This window comes from Barbatula barbatula (genome assembly GCF_947034865.1).
Source record: "Barbatula barbatula genome assembly, chromosome: 21".
Classification (NCBI taxonomy): Eukaryota; Metazoa; Chordata; class Actinopteri; order Cypriniformes; family Nemacheilidae; genus Barbatula; species Barbatula barbatula.
The window spans coordinates 20,916,435-20,939,907 of NC_136784.1; the positions used below are offsets into that span (position 1 = coordinate 20,916,435).

The 23,473-nt window shown below is 40.8% G+C and overlaps 3 protein-coding genes and 1 long non-coding RNA gene across 8 annotated transcripts; 2 read left to right on the forward strand and 2 right to left on the reverse strand.

The window, feature by feature from the left end:
• Positions 1-667: 667 nt before the first annotated feature.
• Positions 668-7,386, forward strand: LOC306910825 (SH3 and cysteine-rich domain-containing protein 2-like; the record flags this gene model as incomplete). Its single annotated transcript, XM_079485676.1, has 11 exons — positions 668-794; positions 1,473-1,710; positions 3,737-3,831; positions 4,042-4,114; positions 4,194-4,282; positions 4,392-4,467; positions 6,219-6,268; positions 6,355-6,434; positions 6,507-6,558; positions 6,808-6,945; positions 7,288-7,386. Exons 1-11 carry the CDS (start codon positions 720-722, stop codon positions 7,384-7,386), a joined length of 1,065 nt encoding a protein of 354 aa, XP_079341802.1. The 5' UTR covers positions 668-719.
• Positions 7,387-8,966: 1,580 nt separating this feature from the next.
• Positions 8,967-11,693, reverse strand: 42sp43 (P43 5S RNA-binding protein). 2 transcript variants are annotated; one of them, XM_079485196.1, is made up of 9 exons: positions 11,450-11,693; positions 11,269-11,369; positions 11,075-11,168; positions 10,905-10,990; positions 10,758-10,831; positions 10,519-10,599; positions 10,214-10,443; positions 10,075-10,128; positions 8,967-9,953 (listed from the first exon to the last, which is right to left on the reverse strand). In XM_079485196.1, the coding sequence occupies exons 1-9, from the start codon at positions 11,585-11,587 to the stop codon at positions 9,705-9,707; spliced, it is 1,107 nt and encodes a 368-aa protein (XP_079341322.1). In that variant the 5' UTR covers positions 11,588-11,693; the 3' UTR covers positions 8,967-9,704. The 2 variants fall into 2 exon arrangements, with proteins under 2 accessions (XP_079341322.1, XP_079341321.1); XM_079485195.1 differs by having other exon boundaries at positions 9,498-9,953; positions 10,214-10,599; positions 11,450-11,646.
• Positions 11,694-11,747: 54 nt separating this feature from the next.
• On the forward strand, positions 11,748-20,935 carry LOC306910576 (7-methylguanosine phosphate-specific 5'-nucleotidase-like). Of its 4 annotated transcripts, none has more exons than XM_079485199.1 (11): positions 11,748-11,905; positions 13,219-13,481; positions 13,822-13,884; positions 16,149-16,258; positions 16,354-16,391; positions 17,462-17,508; positions 17,591-17,676; positions 17,816-17,905; positions 18,006-18,168; positions 18,572-18,772; positions 18,851-20,935. In XM_079485199.1, exons 2-11 carry the CDS (start codon positions 13,323-13,325, stop codon positions 18,956-18,958), a joined length of 1,065 nt encoding a protein of 354 aa, XP_079341325.1. In that variant the 5' UTR covers positions 11,748-11,905; positions 13,219-13,322; the 3' UTR covers positions 18,959-20,935. The 4 variants fall into 4 exon arrangements, with proteins under 4 accessions (XP_079341325.1, XP_079341326.1, XP_079341323.1 ...); XM_079485197.1 differs by having other exon boundaries at positions 11,818-11,905; positions 16,149-16,247; positions 16,322-16,391; XM_079485198.1 differs by lacking the exon at positions 11,748-11,905 and adding an exon at positions 12,957-13,075 and having other exon boundaries at positions 16,149-16,247; positions 16,322-16,391.
• Positions 16,853-22,238, reverse strand: LOC306910577. Its single transcript, XR_013788176.1, has 3 exons — positions 22,036-22,238; positions 21,118-21,175; positions 16,853-18,166 (listed from the first exon to the last, which is right to left on the reverse strand). It is a non-coding gene; the product is annotated as an uncharacterized lncRNA (long non-coding RNA).
• Positions 22,239-23,473: the final 1,235 nt, after the last annotated feature.

Consider the following 23,473-nt stretch of genomic DNA (forward strand, 5'->3'; position numbering starts at 1 on the left):
CAAACAGGATTTCTTTTCACAACGAAACACACATTGTCGCCGCGACATGGCTGCGCCCGCGACTGTACAATGAGTTTTACAAGATCCTGATTTGACTCATTTGATTAGTCAAATCATGTCACGAACTGACGTAGATTCACCGGGCTGTGGTTACACGAGCCGTTTCAGGCAGGTCTGGGTGAGCATTCGCTACTATCAAATACATCTTTTGTTCCGACACCCGACAAGGCAAAGAAAAAAAACTATTTCTGGTGAATCACCCCTTTAAACTCTATCACAATCTTCAAATCTACAAGCGTTTTTGTCACAAATAACAAGTGAATCCATCACGAGCGTTGTGACTTTGTCAATATATTGAATAACTTGCACCATCAGCCTATAGCCTATAATTATATTTATACCTTCCTAGATACACCTGGTGAGGTAAACTAAATAAAGCCCACAGCGCAACACCTTTGGACAAGGGCTATACATTAAATGCTTAACTAAAGGAGAAAAAAGGACAGAACGTAGTTTAGTGGAGGACATTAAGGCATCTGATCTAGTTTGTCAGATTCAGGGCATGTGTTCAGGAGGAGTGGTCTGAGTAAACTGGATCACATCACTATGTATAGAGTGTGTGTCACTGTACAGCGCATATACTGACTGACACACGGATCTGAGGAGAAAGACAGACATCTGTCTCTTTCACTTTATTGAAGCGTTTCACTGGATCGCGGATGAATATCAGTAACGATATCAGCGAGCTGCGGATCCACGAGCGCGCCGCAGACTCCAGCGGGACCGCGCAGAAGGTACGACACGCGCGCGCGTGCTGTTCATATGACAAATCATTATTATTTTTTCACTTTATTGATATTTGACTGCTAACAGCATTCATAACTGTCATCCTCAGTAAATACAGAAATAGGCTTCAGTGACCTGAGAAAATGAAAACCACGATGCTTTATGTCATGTTTTTTAAAGTTTCATTTTAAATTCATCCTTTGCATTAAAAATAGTCTAAATGTAGGCGATTCAAAATATGTGTCCTGATTCTCCATTAGGCTATTATTAAAACATTCACACGTGTGTCTGCATCTGTCACAGAAACTATCGTTTTTTTACGTTAGATATTATTTACATTCATTATTGGTGTTTCTTTTAGTTCGTTGTTTGTGTCGTTTCCATTGAGAAAAATACTAAAACTAAAACATTTGAATGACGGACAGTTAATATTCCTCATAAAAATGTAGGCCTACTCTCAAAACATAAAAGCTTCAGTCATATTATTACGTCCACTCGTTTTCTTGTTCTGGAACATTCCAGATACGTATGCATCCACAATCTCACTGCATGCAGTAGACCTCTAAGGTATATAATGGTATATCAATTCAACATTTGATTGCAGTGATCATTGCTGCAGTGTACTGTAGGCCTACATACTGCAGTGCACAACCCGAAGTGTTTGTTTGTGGTTTGTAATCCGCTAGCTTCTGCGTCTCAAGCGTTCGCTCACATTCATGAGGAGTAAAAGTGTGGAGAACTTCTTCCAGCGATCTCAGAATGATGCTCATCTATCATCAGACAGCGCAGCCACGCCTCCCATCAGCATCAGCTCCAACCCCGCCCCCTCTGCCACACAGACACGCCCACCACTCAAACACTTCTTCCTGGAGCACGTGTTTCGGCGACCAACCAGCTGCCATCTGTGCAAGAACATTATTGTAGGTAAGCAGAGAGTTGGAGGTGTACGCTTCATGATGTCTTTGAGATCTTACTCCGCTCAAAGTTCCCTGCAAATGGAGATATTCTCTTTCACAGAAAACACTTTTAACACTGCAAAAAATGACTTTCTTAATAAGTCTTTTTTTCTTGTTTTCCTGTAAAAAAGTCTAAAGATTCTTAAATCAAAAATCAGTTTCTTGGTGAGCTAACTGACCTAAGAAAATTACTCTTGCTTTTAGTAAAAAAGATACAATTTCAGTGAATTTGTGCGTAAAACAAGCAAAACAACCTTCCAATGGGGTAAGAAAAATAATCTTGAAATGATTGACTAAGAAAAAGATTATCTTTATTTCACTGAAATTTCATATTATTATAGGTAATTTTGCTCATCAAGAAAATGCATCTTGATTCAAGAATTTCTAGACATTTTTCCTGGAAAACAAGAAAAAAGGACTACAACCTTCTTCCTAGGTTAGTGACATCACAAACCCCTTGATTTGCATAAACCCCGCCCCCTGTTGAGCTGCTTTGAGCAGAATCGATGAAGAGAAGCTGGAGCAGTGTTTTGTTGAGTCTTTGTTTACTGCTGTTACACCTGTTCAAAGATAAACTGATACGATCTAATCTGTAACAATCACTGATATGACCTAATATTCTCTTCAATGACTTTATCATCAGAAAGCTGCTCTGTGTTATACACTGATTTAGATTCCATGCACACATCTCATACTGTTGTAAAACTTGAACTTCTATGAAACATTCTTTGAAGTTCTGCTTTTTGGATGATCCGTTCGGTATCTGATTATCTGATAACTGATGAAACAGAACTGATCTTATTACTGTTTACCAGTTCAACCGCCTTGTTGGTTGAACCTCTTTGCACTAACTTTGCCCACCCGTATCTGTTTGGAATAGAGAAAGGGTAAGAACGACGCCATTTTGATCAGCAACCCCAGGGTGTAAGGAGCAAAGTATAGCTCTGATGCTGGAGACCTGGGGTGAAATCGCTTTTTTACCTTTTACCATTACATATCAGATCATTAAGGCATTTAAAAAAATATAAATATATAATTTATTCATAAAGTTTAGGCGTAGTGTAGGACTTTATTATCTCAATAAGTTACCATAATTTTCATCGTTTGTTTTATATAATGATTTACACTCTGTTACACACAACAAAACTGAGGTCCAAATAGTATCTGCCACTGTTTATTAGTACCAATAGAGTACAATTTACACTTAATCCAAAGAAAATACAGCTATTTTTATATGCGTGGCAAAAACATATCGGTAAGAAATACTGCTGTCTTAAAATTGTGCTTTAGAATGTGTCTGCATTTTCATTGATTGGGTTACAACTGTCCAGTCTCTCTTTGCTATAGCACTTGTGCATGTACTGCCAGAAATAGATTTACACAACTAACTCTGAACCAGATATGCTCCCTAGCGTTCGTGAAAAAGGCCTATAAAGAGGAAATCTCCTCCTGAAGCCTTCTTGCATAATTCCAGTGCAAGTGCAACAATACAAGCCGATCATTCAGCGACACCAGTTTCTCCACTACCAGCACATGATGTTCTCTTCCTGCCACTGGAGAGTGTTTGCTGGGAACCACAGAGAGCTCTTTTACTCGCTCCAGTTTCACTGCAGACCACAGATCCCATCAACACTGCAATGCAGTGAACCAGTTCTCAAGCTGGAGAACCACAAGCTCCTCGTGATAGAGGTTTGGCCCGGATGTGCTCAACACACAGTCACTAACAGCTGAACTGCGTTGGTTCTGTTGACAGACTCAGACTTGATGATGATTGGATGTGTTGAGTGACATTGGCCAGTGCGAGATGTATTTGAATCATAATGTCTTTCAGGTTGAACATTTGTTTGCTGTAAGACCAACGTCTTAGTATGTGGAACTCAATCAGTTCAATGTGTTATCTTGGAGTGTTGACATGATTTATTTTTCTTATGTCAGGTGTGTGGTGTAAATCTAGCACAGAGCTAATAATGATGAGTGATGTCCTTGTTCTTTAGGCAATTCTAAACAGGGACTGCACTGTAAGACATGTAAGATGGGAGCTCATCTCTGGTGTGTTTCTGAACTCTCACAGCAAGCGTGTCAAGGCAAAGTATGTTTGATTTGTCTCTACTATTGTCAGATCTCACTACTCTTTAAGAAATGTATAGCTGAAACAACGTTCACGTATAATGACATTTACTCATCCTGCTCATATGTATGTTGAGCTGTGCATTTTTATTCTAATAATCTTCTTCTGGATATTTAAGTGACCTATTCATCTCTTTGATTCTGATGTTATGCTCTTGTTTCTTTTGATGAGTCTGGGATGTTCAAGAGGAATTTGAGTTCACCTTCATTAAACAACAGTGGATTATGTGTTGTGAGGTCACAGGGTATGTGAGAGTCTCTGTTATGAACGTCAGTGTTGTGTGTGATGTATTATCCAGTGTTTTGTATCATTTGTGATGACAGCGGCTCAGGTGGACCCTGTGTACACTACACTACGCTTTGGATCCTCTCTGGCTCGATCTAGTTTCTGCGAGTCTCCCACACAAAGCCTGGTGTGTATAAAGCATACAGTAGATGTGTGTGTCTGAAACCTTCCAAGATGTTACCAAACCTAATACATAATTCAGTATTGTTGAAGGAAATTTGTATTTTGTTTGCGAGGATGAAGAGGACGAGCAGCAAATGAATGAATGTTTATCTGCTGACAGAGAAGATGTGCCTGAACACACAGAGAAAGGTCAGAAACATCATCTTTACAATGACTTCACTATAACACTCTGATTCAAGTCTAATCTGTATTTGCTGGAGAGAGAGAGAGATCTGGAAGCACTGAACGAGATGTCAACAAAACTGCATACTCACTGTATCACCAAGAAACATCCCAGCAATAATGTAAAGCTTACAGAGAAATAAATGTGCATTACAGCTCTCTGACGTCACATGTCTTGCGCTCATGCTCGGGTTTTCTCTGAGCACATAAATCAGTTTCATGTGAACGCTCAATAAGGGCAAAACATGCAGTCTGTTGTACAAAAGATTTCTACGCCATCAGATTCCTTATAAGAACATTGAGAAGCAGAACAGGAGCACATTAAAGGGTCATGAAACCCCCCTTTCTGCTACAGTCTACCTCACTGCAACTGAAACAGAAGAGAGAATTTGAGTTCACCTTCATTAAACAACAGTGGATTATGTGTTGTGAGGTCACAGGGTATGTGAGAGTCTCTGTTATGAATGTCTGTGTTGTGTGTGATGTATTATCCAGTGTTTTGTAAGGCCTTAAAGCCTTAAAGGGTTTCGCCCCTACCTACCTAACAGAGCTTCTATCACACTACGAGCCATCACGCTCTCTAAGATCTCAAAACTCTTTTGATAACACCTAGAATAACTAAATCCACCAAAGTGGGTCGAGCTTTCTCATACGTAGCACCTAAACTCTGGAATAACCTTCCTGATATTATTCCAGGATCAGACACACTCGCCCAATTTAAATCTAGATTAAAGACACATCTTTACAGCCAAGCATTCACTTAATGCAAAATATGCTAAATAAACCACCGGGAGATGCTGACATTAGATATTATTTCCTAGAATAATTGGATTTATTATATAACACACCATGTAGTGTGTTTTACCCTTTCTTGTGTTTTTCTTATTTTCCCCTGTAAAGCTGCTTTGGAACAATGCAAATTGTGAAAGACGCTATATAAATAAGAATTGAGAGAAGAAGAGTGAGGCACAAGAGAGAGAGTGATTAAAATATACAGTATGAGTCATTACCTGTTTTATGGTCATTACACCGATCATACTTTCAGGTCACATCAGTTTTACAGAAGTTAATGCATTTGAAGAGATGGAAAAGTCCTCCACATTACTGACACAGACTGCCTTCATGAGCGAGTCCAGAAGTCCACTTTCCTGAGTAAAACACAGTCTGCCGCTGTTCCGGCATCACTCGCATCTATGACGAGCGGGGTTAAACTCGTGAGCGGTCCGGCCTCCTGTCAGTGTTGGAAATCCTCTCCGTCTGTTTGAGTTCTGAAAGTGACACATTGAGCTGTACCGGTCCACATGAGCTCCGGCCCTCCAATGGCCACTATTTCAATAACCGTCATGTATTTATCACTTTCAGCAGAGAAGGGCTTCCATATAAACCACATATTGTGTTTTCATATAATATAATTATTGGAGTAACTCCTGGTAAGTTTCTTCTTCATTTATCCATCAGAAAACACAGTCTCATGAATAATTATGAGACACAGAGTCGTCTTCAATGTACTATGGTACTTCGCCCCGTCACATCTGTTGACTTTGGCCAGATGAGGATTTTAAAGCCGGAAGGCAAAAAGTGAACTTGTTTTCTCTACTGTAATAACTCCCATTGCTTTCTATGAACTGCAACACAACCAACTCTGTTAACATTGAAATAAATGTTGTTAGGGGTTTCGTGGCGCCTTAAACTGTTTTAGATTTCTCTTTCATTGACAGATTTCTCTGAGTCTGAAAATGACAAACATGAAGTGGATGAGATGTTACAGGTAAAGTGTTGTTATGCATCATTTTTAAAGGACTTCTGAATGATTTTATTACATTTTGATGCAGTGTTTGAATGTTTTCTCTTCAGGTTCCTAAAGTTCCCTCTCTTCACACTTATGTGGTGCTGTACAAGTTCATACCTCAAGAGCAAAAGGACCTGGAACTACAGTGAGTGCGGGCCGGGTCTATCTTGTGTTATAGACAGTAATACATTCACTCTCTCTCTCTCTCTCTCTGCAGTCCTGGTGACAGAGTTCAGGTGATAGATGATTCTAGTGAAGAATGGTGGAAGGTGAGGATTCATCTGTGTGTGTAGGTCTTGTCTTTAAATACTGGTGGGGACCTGCACCTGAATGCACACCAGCTCATTAGGACTCGTGTCACTGTGGGGAACAATACTGAGGCCCCCATGGGGAAAAAAAAGTTTTCTATGATCTTTAGGTTTAGAGGAATAAAATATACAGTTTTTACTATATAAAAATTGTAACGTCTATGGACTGTTCCTACGGAGATAATAAACTAGACATGTGTGTGTGTGTAGGGTAAATGTGGGGAAAGGGTGGGCTTCTTTCCAGCTAATTTTGTGCAGCGAGTGCGTCCAGGTGAGAGGGTCTGGAAGGTAACACAAGGTGTCCATGGCAACAGAGATCTTGGTCACATGACTGTTAAAGAGGCACAGGTAACGTCATTGAATGTCTATAGAGCTGTCTTCTGAATCTAGCAGTGTCTGTTTAATGACCTCATAACATCTTATTGTATTGAGCTATGGGCAGACGTCATACATCATAACATGTCTGTCCTTCTAATGAATGAGTGATATGTTCATGAGCACCTCTCAGTCCTGTTCTTTTTGCCTTCTGGCTCGATCCACTCCCGCACACTATACAAATGATATTCAGTGAACTTTTCCTGTACATACAGGAGACCTGCTGCCTTTATTATTGTTGTCACATTTGCTATTAGGTCACGTCTGGAGATGTGATCCACCTGATCGATTGTTTCCTTCTGTTATGTTTCACAGATTTGTGTGGGGAAGAGTGAAGACACTGATGGCTTTCTGAAGCTGAGCAGCGGTAAGAGGAAAGGTCTGGTGCCGGCCGTCTCTCTGGAGGAGATCTGAAACACATCTGTTCAAAACACCAGTCATCACATGTATTGCACATGATATCATCACGTTTCAAAGACAAGACTGAAGTGTGAAATGAATGTCTTAACTGACATTAACATGCCCTTAAATATATATCTGTGCCATTGTTTTGTGTCAAGATGTACACCAGGAATGTGTTTGTATGACCTACTCATTTAACTATGCCTTGTCTGTGCAACCGGCTGTAAAAGTTTTATTTCATTGTTCCACAATAAACCTTTCTTCTTGAAAGATTGCTGTGTTTGCTTGAACTGGTCTAGTAGCTGTTTGTTAGCAAAGGACTATTGAACTTCCTCCTCCTCCCCGTAATGTTTATATGCTCTCCTACATGTAAGTTGCTTTGGACAAAGCGTCTGCCAAATGAATAATTGTAAATAACAGAAGCGGTCTGTCTAATTTCAATCACAATCAAATCTGTAATAAACAGCAGGTTAGACAGCTATACTTGAATCGATCAATCCTGCTTGAATACTGACTTCACTGTTCAGAGAAGAAAATCGCACATAATTAATAACTGGATTCTCCAAAGCGTGTTTTGTTGAATGATGTGTGTTCTCTGTCTTTAAACAGGACACTTCAATCTCAGCATGGGTTTACTTTCCCTGGTTAAATACATTTATCAAACCATACTTCAACTCCAAATTCAAACTCAAATGTATTGATGCTCATACTTTTCAGTTGGCCAAGATTTCTAAAAATCCTTTCTTTGTATTGGTCTTAAGCAATATTCTAATTTTCTGAGATGCTAAATTTGGGATTTTCCTTGGTTGTCAGTTATAATAATCAAAATTAAAAGAAATAAACATTTGAAATATATCAGTCTGTGTGTAATGTGTAATATACAAGTTTCACATTTTGAATGGAGTTAGTGAAAACATTTTGATGATATTCTAATTATATGACCAGCACCTGTATTATAGATTCATTACACACAGTGTGAAATATTTCAAGCCTTTATTTCTTGAAATGTTGATTATTATGACTGTGTTTTCTGAAGTCCACAGTCAGCGCAGCCATCTACCAGGACATTTCAGAGCACATCATGCTTCTTTCTGCTGACAGGTTTTGGAGATGCTGATTTCATTTTCCAGCAGGACTCGACACCTGCCCACAGTGCCAAAGGTACCAACAGCTGCTTCAAGGACCCCAGTGTTACTGCGCTTGACTGGCCAGCAAACCGGCCTTGACCTGAACCCCACAGAGAATCTATGATGAGACACCAGACCCAACAGATGACCTGAAGGCGCTATTTACATTTAGCAGATGCTTTTATCCAAAGCGACTCACATAGGTGCAATCCCCTGGGATACAACACACAACCTTGCGTTGTTAAGGCAATGCTCTTACCACTGAGATACAGGAAAGCAATCAATAAATATCCATTGATGCTATATTAATTTCTGACACAATGAGCCATAATCAACATTTCAAGAAATAAAGGCTTGAAATATTTCACTTTGTAATGAATCTATATAATATACTGGTTTCACTTTCAGAAAGGATTGACACGACTGTTCATTCTGTTTTGAGATGCAAACATACGAACTTCACGACGTGAAAAATATTTAAGGCCGTTTACCTTAACACTTGTAAAGAGAAGGTTCTTTGGGAAACTCAAATAGTTTTGCTGTTAAGAGCCTTCATTTTATAAGTGAAGGGTTATGTGTTCAAACTACAAAACATACAACCATAACCGCATTTTATACACATACTTCAAAATCAAACACTTTAACATTTGAATTCTAACAAATCATTCACTTGCAGTTATTTCCCTTTTAATTATTGTAGTTGTTTTTGCGTGTGGTGCATTTATACTTCAGCCTGATTTACTGTACACAGTCACATCTCTATTTCTGTCCGTCCTCTTTCAGAGAGTTTAGTAATGAGGACAGTAACCGAATAAAGACATCTTTCTACTCTGATATTCACCAGCATCTACAGCACAACACCTCAGATTTACACAATGTCACAAGGGTTTGGTTTAACAAGCTTTTCTTCCAGAAGGCAAAAATCTTTCTACATTCTGTGTGAAACATTTGATTGAGAAACTCCTTGTGTCAGTTCAAAACTCCCCGGCAAACATTAAAAGACAGCCAAGAGAAACTCTACAAAAAAAACTGTTTATTAGCATTCAGCCATAATGCAGGTGAACAAAAAACAAAGCCCTTTTATAAAGAAAAGCTGTACTCATGTACTGTACATAACGGAAATATTCTTCAGCCATTCTCATCATACAGAAACTCAAATTATCCACAGTAGTATGTGTTGAAAACCTGCTGTTAGGGCTCAATTCATTTTCTTTCAGACAGTTTGGTCTGAGGCGGTTTGACGCTGAAGAGATCTCGCAGGTTCACTTCAGGATCCACGCGGTGCGGAATCTTGCGCTCATTAAAGAGACCCTTCAGATTGGCTTCACGTTTCACCTTGTGACCGATGTTCATGCGTAAAGAGAAGAGCTGACTCACATCTTCAATCAGAGGACGACGGTTCTGCCCCTCCAAACGCTTCTGCCAACCCTTGCTGCTGCGCGTGTGTCGATGCTGAAAGACAGAAGCACGGCAGAAGAGTTAAACCCACTCCATCAGCCACTAGTCATGAAGAGAATCCACTGGATTAAGACTCTCGTCAGCTACTGCCTCGTGTGTAATGAACGCCTCTCACCTTGAACTTGGCCATTTCAGGGTCATGATGTACCATGTGACGGACGAGACTTTCCTGATAACACACACACACACAAGCCAGCGGTTAATAGCGCAACCCATCAGAAGCGCACACAACATCAGCCATGTGCATCACTCACGCGCATGGCGAAGGCTTTGCTGCAGCTGGGGAAAGCACAGCGGTGCGAGATCAGCTGGAGATGAACCTTCCGAATGTGATGCTGCAGGTTAAATGTGGTGGAGAAGTAAGCCTGACAGCCCTGACTGGGACACAACAGAACCGGCTTCTGTAGCGCATGAGTGCGTTTGTGTCTCCTCAAAGCGTCCCTCTTCCTGAACACCTTCGTACACACCATACAGGACAACGACACTGCACACAAACACAACACTTCAGATGAAGAGCACAACACAAACACAAACACACACACACACTTTAACACATCACCTGGATGAGTGGACTTGTGTTTCAGCAGGTTACCCCAGGTGTGTGTGCTCACGGCACAGTCAGCGTGAGGACACCTATAACCTGAGCGCACACACACACACACATTTAAAACCCACAGATCACCACAACTCAACTCTCACTTTACAACAGAGCTGCTGACCGGACGATTCATTTCAACTCCACACATCACCTGTAAACAACATTTCAATCTGCACGTGGTGTCTGGAGGAGTTTCTCACCTGCGTGTCTCTTCTTGTGAGCTTTGAGCGCCACGTGAGACTCGAATCTCACACCACAGCGAGCCTTCGAGCATCTGAGACACACAACAGTCAGAGACAACACAACACAACACAACTCAACACACACAATGTACCGTGCACGCGCACCTGAAGCTCGACTCGCCGTGCGTCGCCTTGTGAAGCTTCAGCGCGCGCCGCTTCCGGAACGTTTTCCCGCACTGTGGAAAGTTGCACTGAGAGAGAAACGGCTTGTGGTGAGTAAGATCAACATCATGTCATTATATTTCTGTGACGAGTTAATCTTCTAAGAGAGGAACCTTGAAGTAGTCGCGCGTGTCGTGTTTATAACACACGTGTCTGTTCAGTTTATCAGCTGTGAAGAAGCTCTGAGTGCAGTCGGCGGCAGTGCAGCTGTAGATCACATGACAGAACGTCTTTAAACCCTGACGCTACATGGAACTGCGTCATTTAGTCGTAAACGGATCAATTGAAAACAACATTCTTTGCGGACCTGAACATTTTGACGCCGTCGTGCAGAAGCGCGTGTCTCCTCAGGTGCGAGCGACGCGAGAAACTCCGCCCACATTCTTCGAGCGGACACCTGTGAGGTTTCTGAGGAGAGAAGAAGACAGTCCGGTCAGAACTCACGGTCAACCGGTCCCGTCACTGTCATGCGCACGCACGCGACTCACCGCGCCCGTGTGCGTATTCTCGTGCTCCCGCAGACGCCACTGGCGCGTGAAGGTCGCGCCGCAGTCAGAGTGCGCGCAATTAAACAGCTGCAGTCGCGGCACCGCGTCTTCTTTCTTCTCCGCCTGCGCGTTCATCATGATTCAATGATCCTCTACTGTTACAGCAGACACGCTGCGTGAACGCGCTCAGCTTTATTAGCGCAGGAAACACCGCCGACACCTGCAGACTGTTGCGTTAATTATCGCCAGTGACGTCATCGTCATTGCATTGATAAGCAGCTGGATATCGAGGTTAATTGAATTAATCCAGTTTCAAACAGTAAGATTTAAGAAATGAATAAAAGACAATGAAGAATGTGGCCTAAAATATATAGATTTGAGTGTAAACTTAAATGGCATCTTTAATCTTTCAATTCTATCTTGTTTGCTATCCCATCCTATCTTTTTTTATTGGAGGTAGGCCTATACATGTTTTACAATGTGACTTTGAAATAAGTAAAATTCCCTAGAATCCTTCTGTCTTCTGGTATAAATGTTGTTTAACTATAGCTTCAGTCCAAATAATAAATGCCAATAATCGCTGTATTTATGTATTAACTATTCATTCTTTTATTTCATTTTATATATAAACAACATGCTTGAAATATTTTGATCACATAATTATTCAATTCAATTTTATTTATATACTGTAGCACTTTTCACAACGTGCATTGTTCCAAAGCAGCTTTACAGAGAAAATAAGAAAAACACAAGAAAGGGTAAAACACAGTTCATGGTGTTTATATAACAAGTTAAATGATTCTAGTAGATAATATCTAATGTCAGCATCTCCTGGTGGTTTATTTATCATATTTAGCATGAAGTGAATGCTTGTGTCTTTAATCTAGATTTAAATTGGGCGAGTGTGTCTGATCCTGGAATAATATCATGAAGGTTATTCCAGAGTTTAGGTGCTACGTATGAGAAAGCTCGACCCACTTTGGTGGATTTAGTTATTCTAGGTGTTATCAAAAGAGTTTTGAGATCTTAGAGAGCGTGATGGGTTGTAGTGTGATAGAAGCTCTGTTAGGTAGGTAGGGGCTAAACCCTTTAAGGCTTTATAAGTGATTAAAAGAACTTTAAAGTCAATACGATACTTAATGTGAAGCCAGTGAAGGGTTGATAACATTGGGGTTATGTGATGGTATTTTCTGAACTAACTGTAGTTTGTTTATTGGTGATGCAGGACAAACACTAAGTAGTGCATTACAGTAGTCAAGTCTTGAGGTCATAAATGCATGAATAAGCTTCTCTGCGTCAGCAACACACAGAATATTTCATCATTTGGCAACATTTCTTAGGTGGAAAAAGGCTGTTTTTGTGACATTTGAGATGTGATTTGGAAATGACAGGTTGCTGTCTAATATAGACAGATTGATGTGAAGGGTTTGTTTAAGACATTTGTAAACACACAGTGTAATGTGTGCAGTCTATGAAACGATAATACAGATTGGTAGTAAGATCATGTTAGTATGTGTTCAATCTGTTTTGTCATGCACTCTGAAGTACGCACTCTAGTGAAGTAGGCGAACGGGAACACGGGGTAGTTCTATGCTATGCTAGTTGATACATTAGCTAACTAAAACGGTAAGAACGAGATTTGTGTGATTTCACTACCTATAGCCTCATCTACATACTAGCATAGCAAGCGCTCAATGTAAAACACGATCACGCTCATTTGAGCAAAGTTCGACATAAATCTGACATCAATCTTCATGTCATTTTGTAAGAATTGCAATCAGGCGCTAAACGAGGACCTACACAGCGTTCGTTCAGCCAACGGAATCTCTCGGGGTCCTAAAGGGACTGATTTCGAGAGGGGACTCGATCGCTTATGTCTCCAGCGCAACACAAGCTAAGGGTCAGTGAAAGCTGGACAATGGACGGTCAGAAGAGGAAAGACTTCAAGCTTCTCGAGTCCGCCAAACGCGTGACAGTAACCGAACATGTTTCACAAGGGTTCAGTTCGGAGGACAGCGGTGCTGTAGAGGAGGTGTGAACTACATTAGCTCCACTGCCTTTAGTCTCGAGTCACGGTTCTTAGTCGTTAAATGTCACTGCTTATAAGCGCTCGCTAGGATGGAGTTGATGGTCAACAGACCGCTGTAGGCTACTTGATATATAGTCTGTACACGTCAAAAACATGTGGACATTTCTAGTGAACTTTACTATGAGTAAATATGACATGTATTCAAATATATATAGGTAACAGTATGTAATAATCCTTAGGTAGTTTGGAACATAGGCTTATTGAACAAGCACTCAAATGCAACAGATAGATGAGGTATATTATAACTTCTGTCTGACTTGTGTGTTCATCTATTCAAAACTAGAGTGTTGCTGGACGAGGCGGTGCGGACGGTTCAGCTGATGCTGCAGGGTCAAGGGTCATAGAGGTATGAACACACATCCTGACACTGTTTCTAAAGTCACACACACACACATATGCACACTAACAAGTTCAAGTTGCCACATGTTACGACTACTCGGCTCAAAGACGGGTAACATGAATGGGGAGGGCACACGTGAACTTGAGTATATTGGAAATAGATTTATTATAAAGTAAAACATTAAATTCAAAACAAAAGAGCAAAGCCAAATCATAAAGTTTAACAATCTGAACATCGCTGGTGCTGGAGAGATCAACCAGCTTTTATTCAGCTCTTCATTAAAAGTCCACCTGCGAACCCACAGAAGAGAAACACACACACATATACTTCGTAAACCTCAGATTTTGTAGTAAAATGTATGTTAATGATTTCCAATCATTTGTAAACAAGGCGCGCATGTACAGCTGACCCTGGGTCAGTTGTGGTCTGGTGGTCAGAGCGTTGGGCTTGTGATCAGAAGGTTCTAATCTCAGTGCCAGCAGGTCATGACTGAAGGGTCCTTGAGCAAGACACCTTACCCCTGATTGCTCTGCAGTAATGTGCCACTGTAGAAAACTACTTGTAAGTCGCTTTGGATAAAAGCTTCTGCCAAATGAATAAATGTAAAAATGCACGCTCATTCACAATTAGCATAATCCCGCCTACGAATTTCATCTACGCAAATGATGTATCTCGGAACGTGGAAACCTCTGGACTTCATTCTCTGGTTTGGCTACATTACAGTATATTGCATAAATGCATAAAACACTTATAAGCTATGTGTCTACCAATATATGAATCTATTAAACTGTGTCCATCAAAGCCTTTTTAGCCAGCTAGAATAACACCTGATGCTCTTCTGAGAACGACCAGCTGGTGGCGCCGGAGAGCACTTTGGAGGCACTGAGCGTTATTCTGGAGATGTTGGCTGCTGTGATTTAGAATATCCTCAACAGTTAGCCTACTTGTTACTGGTATCTTCTTTCAAAGAATATTATCTGATTTGAAAATGCATTAACCGTTCATATTAACTTCTCGCTGTTTTGTATGATGGTTTGTCCCGCCTCTTCTCCTCTGTGATTGGACGGCTGTGTAGTACAGCTCTGCATTTTAAAGTAAAAAATGATAAAAGACGTATGTGCGGTTTTACCTTCTGGTTACACATGGTATTGAACAAGTGTAGATTTCTTTTTACCAACTAACATTTTGAGAATATGAATATGAAAATGTACGTCAAAACAACGTTACCAACGATTTCCTCAAAAAATCACTCTGCTCTTGTTTCATGAATGAGGCCCAATGTGGGATGTGTACAGGGATTGATATGTATTGTGGTACTACAGGAAGACAGTGTTTAGATATGTGTTGAGATGAGCGCCAATAGAAAAGAGATGAACACGCCTTCTCGATTAGCAAAACAAAGCCTGAACGACTTGAATGGGCAACGGATCAAACAGCGATCAACTAGCTTCGTGCTTTTAAGTGAAAAACTATAATGTCTAGCTGTAACAGTAACACAGTACTTAAATGGCACAACAAATGCTAACACCTTAACACTCCGTCAACAAGTAATTAAATAAACAGGCTCAAATAATGTAGGCAACAGTCCAGTTCAACAGTTAAAACAAGATAATATTCATTGTTGCTAATGCTGTTGTGTGCTCACTGGGGTCTTTCAAGATGATGAACATCCTCCTCAGTCTGATGCTGTTCAAGAGGAAGAATCCACTTCAGTAACACGTGTATATATTTAAAATCTAAGTATAAAACACTATATCCATAAGATTACTTGCATAAAGCTATATTAAAATGATAAATAAACAACCTTTTATACAGACACGCAGTTTGCAGTGTTCTCATCAGCCAGCTGTAATATGGCTGTGATTCAGAGGACATAGCAGCTCCGGCTATAGTCTAGATTGGAGATGTACTGACACATGAATGTTTTCTATGAGGCTTAAATATCATGAAAACAATGTTTTAGATTGCTGAGGTCGCAAGCAGCTAACACATGTGTGCACGTCATGTTTCTATGAAAACCGGAGCTTAAGCAGAGACAACGTGACTTTAACAATTGACGATTGGCTCTTCTATTTAGAAGGTGGGACTTATTCTCTGAGAACACAAGCTCTTTTCTCTCTCTTTATGAAACGTCTGTCATGGTGTTTGTGTTTAATATTAAAGTGTCAATCATTCAACATAACATCATAAACTGAAGGAAGAAGACACCTGATGATGTTTGTAATGTACTGTATGTTTTCATTATAAATATTAACTTTGATGTTTATCAGATTGCAGAGTTATTAAAGAGTTACGTGTGTATGAGAGAGCCGGCGAGAGTTCAAGAGATCTTAACCTCCATGAGAAACTCTGGATCCAGTACACTACAGGTACACTACAGGTACACACACACACACACACACGTTTAGTTTGAATGACAGCATTGTGTTTGTGTGTTTCGTAGGTGATCTCAGATTTTGATATGACTCTCACCAGATTCGCTCACAATGGAAAACGCTGTCCCACCTGTCACAGTGAGTCAATACATTCATCATCATAACACATATGATAAGCATCAAAGCTGTAGTGTTTGTTGTTATTGAGTGAACACTACTGAGGGTGTTCATTTCTCTCTTCTGCTGACTGCAGTGATGAAAACACCTGTCAACAGATCAGTAGTGTGCGGATGGACAGCTAAACATTTACGAGCTTTTTAAGTCGACTTTCAAATAGTGCAGAGTCCTAGAAAGGCAAGTGTACTCAATAAACGAGAAGAGAACATCATAGAGTAACTGTATAAAACACCCTGTTTTCCTACTATACTTGAATAATGGACTTCACATGTAAAGAAATACTTGAATACAGAGAGATAAAATAGTGTTATAGAAAGTATGTATCATATAGTTTATGGCCCTGTTTGACAGACAAGACTTGTCCCAGACTCAAATCAATGTTTGAGCTGTCTTCACAGTAAATAACAGACATGTGTTTTCTTAAGACTTGAATATCTTAGTTTGGCTAAGACACAGTGCTGACTAAAGCGTAGGCTCGTCTGTGAAAGCAGGCCTCTATTATATAACACTAATATCAAATATTCTATACTAACATAGTGTCTCAGTTAGGCCTGTGCCTTTTGGGGAAAATATCTAATTGTGATTTATTTGACAGACATTGCTATTACATTTCAGCTCAATATTGTCAATAGTGTGAAGCACAGTATAAGTTTAGTTACCCTGCTGAAAGAAAACCATAAAAACCATTACAGAAATTCTAATTGTTTCCAATAAAACCATTACAAATCCCCTTTAGAGTGTGTTTTGGGCATTATTCACATAGGAATTACATCACACCAATATAATACCAGTGTAGCGATAATAGTATCCATTAAAACAAATTCACCTCCCGTTATAACCCTTCAATCCATAAAGCTTTATATTGTGTTAGTGAATTATTAAAACAGTACATAGGTTACATAGACTGATTATTCACAGAAACTGAGTAATGATAAATGATATTTACAATGATATGAAGGACGCAACCGCCTTCAGAAAATGTGCCTATGAAATGTTTTTCATGTTGTATAATATCAGATGTGTTTTTGTAGATATTTTGGAAGACGACAGACTGATCAGTGAAGCGTGTAAAGCTGAGGTATGAAAGCAAAACATTCATTTGACTTGTCATGACATGACAAATATAAGCTGATGATGATGATGAAATGCGTCTTGTGTAGCTTGAGAATCTTCTGAATACATATTATCCCATTGAGATCGACTGCACACGCTCAGCGGAGGAGAAGTTACCGCTCATGGTGGAATGGTGAGAGGCACAGAAATCAAAGTTTTCATCTCTTATTCCTTTGAAGCACCCTGTATATTGTTTGTCTGTGATGATTTCTGTTGTGTTTGTATGTTGTACTGTTTCTGATGGAGTTTGTCTTTCGTGTGTGTGTGCGCAGGTGGACTAAAGCTCATGATCTGTTGGTGCAGCAGAAGATCAAGAAAGATGATTTGGCTCATGTTGTCAGAGAATCTGAAGCCATGCTGAGGTAACACAACAACTCTGTTACTGTCATCTGACCGACACACAAAATCATTACACTGTGTGTGTGTGTTTTTCGGCAGTACTGATGTTGTGTGTGTTGTCAGGGCTGGATACCAGGAGTTTTTTCATCATCTGAATGTGACGTGTGTTCCTCTGTTGATTTTCTCGGCTGGGATTGGTGATGTGTTAGAGGAGGTGATCAGACAGGCTGGTGTTTTCTATTCCAATGTCAAAGTCGTCTCCAACTACATGGACTTTGATGAGTCTGTAAGTCACAAACACATTTGTTCGGATAATTTATTCATGATCTCAAAAGCGTTTAATAACATGACACAGAGATTTCACAGACTCGTGAACAGAAGCTGTGTTTGTCATCTTCGTCATCACATTCTGAAATAATCATGACTTGATTTCAGATGGCGTCAATTTATGAAATCCTTATAATGCCATAAACCTTCTTAAACAAAACATCTGATGTGAAGATCCTCGAGATCATCTCAGAATATTAACTCTCCCTTGACTTCATTGCTTCAGCTCTACATGAACCAAATATTTTTTTTTTAAATGCCATCATATTTATTTGAGAGTTATACATCCATCATTTACCCGTGTGTTTGAGATAGATGGAAAGTGATTGACATGTTCAGTTTGATGTTCATCATGTGTTCAGGGTGTGTTGAGAGCGTTTAAAGGCCAGCTGATTCACATATATAACAAACGTGAAGGAGCGCTGCTAAACACTCAACACTTTCAAGAGCTTCACAGCCGCTCTAATGTTCTCCTACTCGGAGACTCGCTCGGAGATCTCAACATGGCCGACGGAGTCACCGACATGCAGAACATCCTGACGATCGGATACCTAAATGACAAGGTAAATCTTTAAAGAACACAGAAAACACAGTAAATCCAGAGAGTGGATGAGAGTGAATATGCTGTTGTGTTTTCTCAGGTGGATGAGAGAAAGCAGTCGTATTTAAACTCTTATGACATCGTGCTCGTGAAAGATGAAAGCATGGACGTGCCCAACGCAATCCTGCGCTACATCACAGGACGCTAGTGAACTTTTCCCTCCAATCACTGATTGATATGTGCAGTCGGGCTGATGGAGAAGAATATAATATAATCCAAAGACATTCACTAATGCAGCGTATGGATGTACAGTGTGTGCTCCATTTACTCTGCCTTTGTGTATAGATGTGTATCTTTTATAAATATCTACTTTTATAAAGAACACTGGTCTTTTTAACATGGACAATGACTCCTAGACAGAACTCCAGAAAGGAAAAGGTTAAATCCTGCCTACCACAGAGATCTTATAAATCACTCGATATACCATATTATAGATATAATCTTTTTGTCAACTTGTTTCTTTCATTTAGGACTGGTTTTGGGTTTCTTTTTTAAACAGATTAAACATAAGCCTAGTTCACAAGTTTGCCTTAGCAAATATTTTAATAGGAGATAGGTAAGTTAAGCAGAGAAAGTATATGCGTATTTGGCGTGCTGCCCAGGGAGAGGGCTCTGGGTCGGTATGCTTTCCCCCTTGTCCGAGGCAAGGGCTCAGATCTCTGTGTTTGCCCGAGCTGGGCAAAGGAGGGGTAGAAGGAGGTTTAGATGGTGGAGGAGGGATGCTACAAACATGTAGGGTGAAGGAGGTAAGGCGATTTTTAACTATTTAGAGGGTTTGATTTGATAGGATGGGAGATGTAATGGCTAATAGCTGGCAGCTGCGTAAAGATTTGCATGCGCTCCTCCTTTGTTAATAAAGCATAATTTAATCTGAGTTTTCATTTGAAATGCTTTAATTGTGTACAAAATGACAGTTTGATTAATTGTGTACCAGAATCACACTTGTGGTGTTCCCGGGTCAAAATGACCCGCCTACCAAAGATAGCTAGTCATTCAGTATGCTATATTGACAAAAAGATTGAATCCAATATTTGGTGATAATATAGCTTATTGAGTAAATTGTTAGCTCTCTATGTTAGGCATTTTATTTTGACCCGGGAACACCTCAAGTGTAATAACAAGGCGGGGGAAAAAAAACCCAAAATCAACAAAAAAACATTATTTTGTGAGAGGTTGTCATAAAATTTTTGAACAAAGTTCAGTTCAGTCCAATCCAAAAACATTAACTTAACATTTTGGGGTAAAAAAATGTTCAGGTCAAAATCATCAAATCTAACTCAAGTAAATTATGGATTACCTCAGGGATCGGTTCTAGGACCCCTGCTATTGTCCATATATGCTGCCCATTGGAAACATTATTAGAAAACATGGAATTAGCTTCTGTTGCTATGCAGATGATACTCAGCTATATATCTCATCAAAACCAGATGATTCCTCCCAGCTATCCAAATTGGCAGAGTGCATCAAAGATATAAAACATTGGATGTCTTGTAATTTCCTTTCACTGTAATGCGCTACTTAGTGTTTGTCCTTCATCATCAATAAACAAACTACAGTTAGTTCAGAACACAGCTGCCAGAGTTCTAACCAGGTCCAGAAAATACCATCACATAACCCCAATGTTATCAACCCTTCACTGGCTACACATTAAGTATCGTATTGACTTTAAAGTTCTTTTAATCACTTATAAAGCCTTAAAGGGTTTAGCCCCTACCTACCTAACAGAGCTTCTATCACACTACAACCCATCACGCTCTCTAAGATCTCAAAACTCTTTTGATAACACCTAGAATAACTAAATCCACCAAAGTGGGTCGAGCTTTCTCATACGTAGCACCTAAACTCTGGAATAACCTTCATGATATTATTCCAGGATCAGACACACTCGCCCAATTTAAATCTAGATTAAAGACACAAGCATTCACTTAATGCAAAATATGCTAAATAAACCACCAGGAGATGCTGACATTAGATATTATCTACTAGAATCATTTAACTTGTTATATAAACACCATGAACTGTGTTTTACCCTTTCTTGTGTTTTTGTCTTATTTTCTCCTGTAAAGCTGCTTTGGAACAATGCACGTTGTGAAAAGTGCTATATAAATAAAATTGAATTGAACACAACATGAGGATTAAATTACTTTAATCATAATTTTGTCTGAGAGAAGATGTAGATGTACAACTGGTATTTTTTCTATAAAACATACTTTGCAGTCTGTAGCGCTGTCTAAAGTCAAGCACCCATTGCATTAAGTGCCAGTTGCACTGCCCCAGTAGTTTGGAAAGTGTCAAATGCCAGCTCACCCCCGTTGCTCCAGCTCCTGTCACCAGGCTTCCAATCCTGAGCGGTTGATGAAAGAGTCTAGAAAGAGACGCAGTGTTTTGTTTAAGTTAAGAGCTTTTGTTGAAACTAGTATCTTTGTATTAGCACCTATTGTATTATTGCTCTTTTATGACATATCGCTTATTGCTCCCTGAACTCTTTGTAAGTCGCTTTGGATAAAAGCATCTGCTAAATGACTCAATGTAAATGTTCACACTGCACCATGTTGTTTAACTTATTTTCATTACACAAGTCAACAAAATCTAGTTTTGTCTAAAGAGAAGTGCAATAGCAGCAAGTGCAGGATATACAGTGGTTGCATAATAGCAGGAACACATCTGTATTATGAAGTAGTTTACAGATGGGTGTGTACAGTGAACATGGTATACATATGGTTATTACTATAAACAGAAATATACAGATGAGTTTATACAATGATAAGTTGAGGTGAGTAGTAGTGTGATGGATATAGAGTTGTTCAAATAAATGATGGACAGAAGCGATCCAAGTTAGTGAGCCCCGATATTTTTTAGTTGTTGTGTCACATCCCATTACTGTTGCAGCCGTTAAAATAGTTTCCATTTTGTTTTTTTTAATGGCAAAGTAGTTAAAAAAAATATTTTTTCCTTTATTAAGTTAATTTAGAAACATTTTTGGAGCATTTTATTGGTAAATTTAACTTGTAGATTTTTTAAAGCGACAACCAAGCGGCTAACGCCCGATGATGAGTTGACTGTTTGATCATTTAAGTCTATCAGATCAACACTTAATGATGTTTAATAAACAAAGTTCGGGAGTAGCCCTGGCAAATTACCGCACACCAAGCACATAATCGCTAATCAGACTAATTATCCAACCAGCGTCAGCTGAACACATATAAATATAGAGAAGCTCCTCACCTCAATCATCTCGTCCGATTTCGCATCGATCCGCAGCGGAAACCATGGCAGAGTCCAGGAAATTACCTTCCTTTACCTCCAATGTTACCCCTGCCCCAGAAACGTCAGGCGAAGACTCCTCAAGCGAGCAAAACCTCTCAGCCGCATCATCCGTGAGCAGGGAGCGGAGCCCAAACAAAAATCCGAGCTCTACCCGAAAGCACAAAACCAAACCGAAAGCAAACTCCACCCGGCCCTCGACAGAGAAACCGCCTACTTCTACACCTCGCGGCCGTCCTCCATTCCGCGAGGCAGCCAGCACCCCAAGAAGCAAAACGACCAGGACGCCTTCCCTTCCCAGGTCTTCCGGGTCTTCTATAGCATCATCCCATTCTCCAGCATCTCGCTTAATCCCGCCCATAGAGAAATGGACGATCCCCGCGCTTAAACGAGCTCTAGAAGACGCTAACATCCAGTATGCCAGGAGACTCAAAAAACCCGAGTTATACTACCTACTCACCTCTGAACAGCCCGAGGCGCGGACCGCCGGGCAAAGTACCTCATCAAACATAGCCAGCCGCTCCCGGAAACATCCGCATCCCCGCCCGGAGGTGGCTCCAAGCCCACCATCCGCCAGGAAGAGACACCACTCCAGCAAGCAGGAGCCAAGTCCGGGACGATGACTCGAACGACTCCTCACCGAGCGGTGACCTCGCACCATCCACAAGACGCCCAGCCCGCGTGAGTCCACCTCCGCGCGCCAGCCAAAGAGGCTACGCCCCCCCGGACCAACCTGATTGTCCATGGCCAGCAGCCCCGGCGGTCAGCAACCCCATGAGGCCGCCGCAGCTGACAGAGCAGCTGCCCCCATACCCTCCCTGTTTTCCCTCCCACAGGCCCGGTCTTCCTTCTCCCTTCTGACGGCTACCCAAATGCCAGCCCCGCTCAACGCACCAGTTCAGGAACCTCCTCCAGTCTCCAATGCCCTCAGAGCACAGATACTGTCAGGTGCGGATTTCGACCTAGCGTCTCTTCTCTCCATTCTCCCCCCGCCCGCCCCGGACCGCGAAATCGACTGCGGTCCGTTCACAATCACACACAAAAACCCAGCACAACACTCATCCCGTATACTCTCGTTCACCGAATTCACAATCGCCTTCAATCGCTTCACCGAGGTCATATGCTCAGCTCAGCCACACAGGAGACGCGAGCTCAGCGATTACCTCGCTATAATCGCGGAGCTCGCGCTTTCTTACGGAGGTTCCCATTTCTACACATACCATAAGTTGTTCTCAGCCAAATGCTCAATCCGCGTAGCTCATTGGAACCAGTGTCCGTACTGGGGAGCACTGGATACAGACCTGCACAACCGCGTTTTTCTAAACTGCCCCAATATCTCCTGCGCGGTGTGCAGATCATCCTCCAACGTGCCCCTTAGTCCACCCTCCCTCCCCTTCGC

What these genes read in the sequence shown, in the direction of transcription:
- 42sp43 (XM_079485195.1), bottom strand. Translation starts at nt 11,587, where the DNA reads ATGATGAACGCGCAGGCGGAGAAGAAAGAAGACGCGGTGCCGCGACTG. An exon ending in TCACAAGAAGAGACACGCAG is followed by an intron (nt 10,600 to 10,757) that starts GTGAGAAACTCC and finishes GTGTGCGCTCAG; the next exon opens with GTTATAGGTGTCCTCACGCT. An exon ending in GCAAAGCCTTCGCCATGCGC is followed by an intron (nt 10,129 to 10,213) that starts GTGAGTGATGCA and finishes GTGTGTTATCAG; the next exon opens with GAAAGTCTCGTCCGTCACAT.
- LOC306910576 (XM_079485197.1), top strand. Translation starts at nt 13,323, where the DNA reads ATGTCTCCAGCGCAACACAAGCTAAGGGTCAGTGAAAGCTGGACAATG. An exon ending in TTACCGCTCATGGTGGAATG is followed by an intron (nt 17,677 to 17,815) that starts GTGAGAGGCACA and finishes GTGTGTGCGCAG; the next exon opens with GTGGACTAAAGCTCATGATC. An exon ending in TCGGATACCTAAATGACAAG is followed by an intron (nt 18,773 to 18,850) that starts GTAAATCTTTAA and finishes GTGTTTTCTCAG; the next exon opens with GTGGATGAGAGAAAGCAGTC.